Source organism: Ipomoea nil, unplaced genomic scaffold (assembly GCF_001879475.1).
Source record: "Ipomoea nil cultivar Tokyo-kokei standard unplaced genomic scaffold, Asagao_1.1 scaffold1043, whole genome shotgun sequence".
NCBI classification, from domain to species: domain Eukaryota; kingdom Viridiplantae; phylum Streptophyta; class Magnoliopsida; order Solanales; family Convolvulaceae; genus Ipomoea; species Ipomoea nil.
This window is the reverse complement of record NW_017617471.1, coordinates 3,269,791-3,277,207: the sequence shown is the minus strand read 5'-3', so window position 1 is coordinate 3,277,207 and position 7,417 is coordinate 3,269,791. Positions and strand designations below refer to the sequence as shown.

General features: G+C 34.6%; 1 protein-coding gene across 1 annotated transcript; it reads right to left on the bottom strand.

The window, feature by feature from the left end:
* Positions 1-1,498: 1,498 nt before the first annotated feature.
* Positions 1,499-4,971, bottom strand: LOC109180952 (protein STRICTOSIDINE SYNTHASE-LIKE 2-like). Its single transcript, XM_019330677.1, has 3 exons — positions 4,640-4,971; positions 2,683-2,949; positions 1,499-2,363 (listed from the first exon to the last, which is right to left on the bottom strand). The coding sequence occupies exons 1-3, from the start codon at positions 4,930-4,932 to the stop codon at positions 1,781-1,783; spliced, it is 1,143 nt and encodes a 380-aa protein (XP_019186222.1). The 5' UTR covers positions 4,933-4,971; the 3' UTR covers positions 1,499-1,780.
* Positions 4,972-7,417: the final 2,446 nt, after the last annotated feature.

Below are 7,417 nucleotides of genomic sequence, written 5' to 3'. Positions count from 1 at the left end.
TTTAAGATTTATTCTGTTTTTTACTTGCACAAATAAATATACATTAATAATGCATTATATAACTAAACATGTAATCAGCATGGTTGGCGTGAATGATCCTGCACTTTCATAGTTTCATCCCTTAAGAAGTTGGATGTTCAAACTCCCTCTTGTATAGAAAAATCCTTGACCAGCATTTTGCCCCTTAATTTGACCAGACGGGTGCGAATGGGGATTAGTCTGAACATGCTACGGGTTTAAAGGTGCCTCTTACCGTTAGGGCCTGCTCAAGACATCTCATGGCCTGACCAAAACAAATATAATTAAATATGTATACATATTTTGTTACTATACCTGTAAATCAAAATGGCAATAATTTTACTTTTGGGAAAAAAAATATTGTACTATTAAGTTTTTTTTTTTTAAAGACCAAAAGGACAATAATAAAGTTATTTTGCCAAAAAAAAATAAAAAATTTATCATCATTTTGATCTTATTTGTTTAAGCTTTCACATGTGAAAATAAATAAGAGAAAATTTCAATTTTGGTCATATGATTATAGAGGTCTTGTTAATTTCAGTATCTGACTTTTGAAGTGTCAATTTAGTACCTTAACTATGCAATTTTTGTCAATTTTGATCACTCCGGCCAAATTACCGGTCAAATTTTGCTAGAAAAATTTAATAATTAAAATAATAAGGGTATTTTGGTCATTTCACGTCTCTTTTATTCTTCCCAAGTCCATTCCTTTCTCTCCCGTTTCCGACGAATGCAATGAAAATGATGGAGGAAGCTGATTGGGATCTGCTTTACGCCGCCGGCGGCGAGGTTGCGAGGATGAAAATGGAGGAAGTTGCGGCTGCACTATACCAGAGCAAAAACAGCACCAAAACGCCTACATCAAGCTCGTCCTCCATGCCCTCAAGCACAAATCTTCTGTCATCAACAGCGTTCTCCTCGGTCGTCCCTCACCCACTGGCAGCACCGTCGAAGTCACTGATTTAGTCCCTATCTTCCACTCTCAACTTGGAGTCCTCCCTCCTTTTGAGATCTCCCTCATCATGGTCATTCGAATATACCCTTCATTCCCAATTTTCATTTAAAAAAATGATATTTTAGGTTTAGGGTTCAGTGGTCAGCTCTTAATCAAAATTTAGTTTTTTTTTTTTTTTTTTTTTTTTTTTAGATAGAGTACTATGGTGATAAGGGTTTGAGTATTGTTGGGTACTTTCATGGAAATGAGCAGAGGATGTTGTTGGAAATGGAGAAAAGGCGATCGCCGGACATGTAGAAAAGAAAAGGACTCATTGGAGAAGAAAGAATGAAAGTAAAATGACTAAAATACTCTCATTATTTGACCAATTAAAATTATTCGGCGAAATTTGGTCGAAGTGATCAAAATTGACAAAAATTGCATAGTTAAGATACTAAATTGATACTTTTAAAAGTCAAGAGTTGAAATTAACAAGAACCATATAGTCATATGATCAAAACTAAAATTTTCTCAAATAAATAATCATTTGGCAATTGGCAATCCACCATCTCAGGGCGTACTACTAGTGCAAATATGTATAAAGCAACACGGCCCCATTGATAACTCAGTTGGTCATAGGGATGAAGTTTATGCAGTAAATAAATATTTAGTATCTGTGTTCAGCTTAGTTATCATGATTTACATCTTCGCCGTTATTTTGTCGGACCGGGAGTTGGAAGTCCTTGGATTGGGAAATTCAACATTTTGGGAATAATGTATAGAGCAACCAAGATTAATAAATACTCCGTAGTAATAATAATGTCACACCTATGTTGATATCTTTTCTTTAACTGCAAATGGCATTTTCACAGATCCTATCCACAAATTCCCATCATCTTCTTCCTCAATCTCACTCACATACTTCCATCTTCTCCCATTAACACTACCTTCCAAAACCTCCAAAACATCTCCATTTCCATTCATCCTCACTCCAAACCCATATCCACCAACAACACTGCCCAGATACGAATAAGCCTTGGTAAGATCAAACGGAAGTTTGACCAAAGCATTCCCAACCCAAAATTTTGACAATGCCCATTTCATGAATGTCCTCCTCCTGGAATGAACTCCCACCCAGAACTCGCCTCTGTCGTTCCTTTTAATGTTGTCTGGGAATCCTGGGAGTTCGGCTATGGTTTCTACTTCCCCTGTTTTTGGAGCTTTGAGCCACAGTTTCAGTATCCTGCATGTCGTGGTTTCTGCGACGAGGAGAAAGTCGCCGTCTTTGCTTAGTGACACGCCGTTGGGGAACTTGAGGTTTCGGAGAATGACGGAGATTTGCTTGCTTTCTGGATCGTATTTCATTAGCCTCCCCGTTTCGTCACCGCTAACTATCGCAGAAATATAATTCCTGAAAATAGAATATCCACAATAATCAATGACTTCATTTTTTGGGTGATTACAATTTACAAAAAAACAATTCGAGAGAGTGTTGGTTTTGTCATCTTAACCGGGAAATGGTCATCAGTAGGTAGTAAACTAGGATTAGTCTAGATTGTCCTTTAACTGACTTTAACCGGCAAATGACCACCAGGAAGTAAACTAGTATGTCTATCAACCAAGATTGTTCATAGTTAATTGACTCAAACCAATAAAGTCATTAAGCGTCCAACTTATAACATTGTGACTATCAAATCAACTGGATTGAATTTGTCCCATAAATGACTTACCTTCTTTGGTATTTGGTGCTGCTATCGGTGAAAAAGACGACTCCAGTTGCCTGATCAATGTCCAAAGAGTTGGTGAATCCAAAGGAGACTCCTTCGGCCTGTTTAGCAACCGGAGTTGCAATGCCACCATTTGGTGTCACGGTAAGAAGGCCAAAATAGGCATCTGCAACCATAAGATGTCCATTCTTTTGGTCAAAATGGAGGCCCAATGGCCGCCCACATACGTGCTCCCTCGCACTATCATCTCCTGCACCTCCACACCCATTTCTGTAAACATAAACTGATTAATATTTCATAATATAATGAGCTTCATTTGCATTTAGATACTAAGTTTTGTTTTTAGTACTATACTAGATTTGGGTTTAAACTTAAGGTGCATTCGGCAGTCATTGCCCCACTACCCCAATTGGTAAGGGATCATTTGAACAAAATGGTTTGGACGGCCATCACTTCTATTTTATAATTTGGATTGATGTTAGTGTTACTCACTTCTAATTACAAGTCTTTGTAAAGATAATAAATATTACTGTTTTATAATGTGATTAACTAATATCAAAAGGTAGAAACCCATACCAAAAAAAAAAAAAAAAAAACTAATATTAAAGACTTCCATTCACATTTAAATAGTATATCTGATCTATAGAGAGCAAAATCATATTATGCATTTTCTTGTTAGCCACCAATAGAACTTAATAGATTTTTGAGTATTCCTCATATGAGAGGGGTGCCTTCTCTACACTGCTAGGTTGTCCCTCCCATTGATCCAATAAAGGGCTTCATTGTAGAGTCATTAAAATGGGCTTAATTCGCCGGGCTAGTCCGTTCCTTTCCGCCAAAAGGACAAAGTGGGCTCTAAAAATCAAAGCCTGTATTATAGCGGGCTTTTTAGCCCACAATCGTCTAATCTACGGGCTTTGCCAGGCTCGGCCCCGTCGGCCCGTTTTGATAGCTCTACTTCATTGTCATTTAAATACAGTGATGATATTAATTCTATGTTCCTTTTTTTTTTTTTTTATAAGTTAAATAAGCATTAGGGCATTCCCAATTGTGGTTTTTGAGGAAGACAAGCTTACGTGGAGCATAGAGGGTAAGAAGAGAGAAGATTTGAGTGCACATTGCAAGCACTTGGTTTTTGGCAGTGAAGTGGGCCCCACCATAGTGCAACAACAACGCCATTTGTGGTGTGTGAGGCGCAACACAGTGCCCAACCGGGGCTGTTAATCTAAAGATTTTTTTTTTTTTTCAGATTTTGTTTTGTTTTCTTTTTTTTTTTTTTTTTTTTTCCATTCACTCTCATCTTTTTTCTCTCTAGTCACACATGCAAAAACTTACAATTATTGGAGATGCTCTTAGTTCTATGCTCTTTGTAATTATTTAAGATTAAGCAACAGTGCCATAGTGGCATCACTAGGCCAGGTGCATTTAGAAGGGTGATTAAATCCATTATTCCAACTGCTTTTTAATGGTACAATAAAATAATAAAATAAAATAACCGATTAAATAATTAACTTACCTATTTTAGTAACTTACCAACAAAATTTTTGAATGCTTATAGTCCCCTACTATAATTGTACAAATTACAATTAGATAACTACGGAGTATAACTTAATAAACCCTCCAAAACAAAAACAGCAAACACGCCCTATTACTTTTCCCGAATACCAGGTTGTACTTCCATTTACCCAACTTTCCCCCAATAGCAACCCCACCTCGACAACTTCGTATTTATGAACACAGAACACATGATGTTTCTGGTAAATTCGCAGAAATGCATACTAAAAATTCTTTGTCGGTTACTCACGAAAATTGCATTATTGTTTCTTCTGGGACTGTCTTTAATGGTCTTTACGTGACAGTATATTCTATGAACACAACAGTCATGTAACGTGACATTCAATGATTCAAGAACAATATAATAATTAAAATAATAATAAACTCCGATAAGGTAAATCCTCACCTCTCCGGCGACGTAACGGCGAAATCAACCCACCGGCTTTCGTTGCGCTGCCACTTGATAATCCGGCCGTCGGACACGCCAGTATAAGGGCCGCCGCCGTTGGGGTCGAACGCGAAGCTCTCCGGCCCGACCGCGCCGACGATTGGGATCACTTGTTTGTCATCACCAAATCCTCTGTCGGACGATGAATGTTTTGGGGTTCCATAAGAAGAGAAGAGGATGATTGCTACGAGAAGAGGAATGGACGCAGGAGCAATGAGCTTAAGAGTTGAGGATTTTGTAGGAGAGCCCATGATGAATGAACTAAGAGAGGAATTGGCATTTCATAGGTGGGGGTGCATATATATATATATACTGTAATAGTTTAACCTAACCAAACAAATATTTACAAGTTGAATGGAATGGTCTAACGAGTGATTTTGAGTTCTCCCAGAGTAGTCAAAGTTTGTTGAGTATGTATTAAGACGGTTTAAATAACGTAACATTTAATACTTTTTTTAGTACATGTTATATATATATTGTCATTGCATCATAGTATGTGAGGTGTTATCCAGTAACCTTACCTAATTTTTAATATTAATACGATACGGTCTTGATAGATAATTGTACACACTCATCACATACTTAAGTTAATAGCTAGCAGTAGTTAGACTCTGTTTCGTAAATCTAACTGAAAAGCTATAAGCTAGGAGCTGAAAGTTGAAAAGCTATAAGCTCGGAGCTGAAAACTGAAGAGCTGTTAAACTAGCTGTTATGATTGAAAGTGTTTGGTAAATTAGCTTTTTGATAAGCTGATAAATGTAAAAAGACTAAAAATGACATTTTCATAAAATTTAAATTAATTTGTTTACATATTAAAATTTAACATTTTGATATAAAACTATTAGAATAATCATGATTTAGCATCTCATAATGAAGTAGCAATATTGTTGCAAATCTCATAATAATAATAATAATAATAATAATAATAATAATAATAACAACAACAACAATCTCTTCAAAAATAATAATAATAATATTTGAGGTGAAAGTTGCGGATAAAAGAGAAGAGAAAAGTGTTTTAATTGGGAAGGGTAAAATTATGTCATTTCTTTAAAATAATAAGGATAAAGATGGAAAAAAAGTTAGGAAGCTATGAGCTTATTTTGAAAAATAAGCTCTTATTTTAAGTTAGAAACTTATTTTAGGAACATTACCAAACAGAGCTTATAGCTTATTAGTAGCTTAAAATAAGCTATAAGCTCCTAAATAAGCTTTGTCAAACAGAGCCTTAGTAATATATACGACTATATATATATATATATATATATATATATATATATATATATATATATACGTTACTTAAGACTATTTCACATTTTGTTGGATAGAATAAATATTAAGTGAAGTTTTCAATCTACTATACCAATGCTTAGGGGCATGTTGGTATTATTGAGATTAGAGAATAAGCAAATATAGTTAAGCTAAATTAAATTATTAGGTCTAACTATCAATTATATATATATATATATATATATATATATATATATATATATATATATATATAAAAGTAAGGTAGTTGAGCCCACCAAGTCTACTGGTTTAGTGACCACTCTAAATCTCTCTAATCCTAATTTGGTGGATTTGTTAGTTTATAAAGGAGTTCTTGGAACAAGGTAAATTATTGTGTGGACCGTAGCACAAACGTCATTTTGATGTTAAAAAGGAAAAATAAAATATTTGTTCCACGTGCGTGTTAGAATAATGAACATTATGAGGTAAGATAATTTATTTTATGAGTTAGAATAATGTCATGTCCTTTATGTATTAGAATAATGTACAATACTTTATGTGTTAAAATAATGAAATTTATGGGATAAGATAATATATTTTTATGAGTTAGAATAACGTACTTTATGTGTTAAAATATTATATTTTATAAGTTAAAATAAAGTATTTTATGTATTTTTGGACCGTGGTCCACATAATAATGATTGTTGGACCAAACAACAGATTTTCATAATGTTATTCTCGAAATAAATTGTATCATTGCAGTTAAGGCATCCTCAATAGTGGAGGTTTTGGGTGTGGTTTTTGAGGAGTTTTTGTAGGTGTGATTATGAAAGAGAAAATGAGAAAATGAGGTTAAAAAAAATGTCAGCAAAATTTAAAAAATAAAAAATAAAAATTACAGGCTCTAAATACGGCCGATGGGCGCAAAGGTGCAGCCCACGCACAACTTGCGTCTTTCTTCTTTTCTTTGTGAGACCCACACGAGGGGATGAAGCTGGCAAATTTTTATTTATTTATTTATTTATTTATTTTTGCAAGAGAAAGAAATTTCCAAAATCTACCACTTTCATTTGTCAAAAGCTTAGTAAAGGAGATCTTAGTGTTTCAAAAGCTATGAATGAACCCCTATTGGAGTTGCTCTTAAGTTTAATTTACTTTTCAATTGACTTTACAAAAATTATTGTTACGGATTATTTAGATAAATTAAAATAAAGTGATCAAAATGCATGTCAATCCAACTTTAATATATTGGCAGAGAAGTTTGAAAATGCAAATTTTTTTTTTTTGGTGCAAGTTTGAAAATGCATTATTAATTAATGGTTGCAATCGGGTCGTTATATTATGCACCGCGGTGCATAATCGATTATGCACCGCGCGCCAGACACTACAGTGTGTTTAAATCGACACTGTTAAAACGATGTCGTTTTATTTAAATAAAGAAACGGCCCGCCGTTAGAGTTAACGGAGTCCGCTTGTTTGGTGTATTAAACACCAACTGACACTACA

Coding starts and splice junctions, on each gene's coding strand:
- LOC109180952 (XM_019330677.1), bottom strand. CDS start 4,932: ATGGGCTCTCCTACAAAATCCTCAACTCTTAAGCTCATTGCTCCTGCG. Junction 2,950..4,639: donor GCCGTTACGTCGCCGGAGAG/GTGAGGATTTAC, acceptor TTATGTTTACAG/AAATGGGTGTGGAGGTGCAG. Junction 2,364..2,682: donor AGCACCAAATACCAAAGAAG/GTAAGTCATTTA, acceptor TTCTATTTTCAG/GAATTATATTTCTGCGATAG.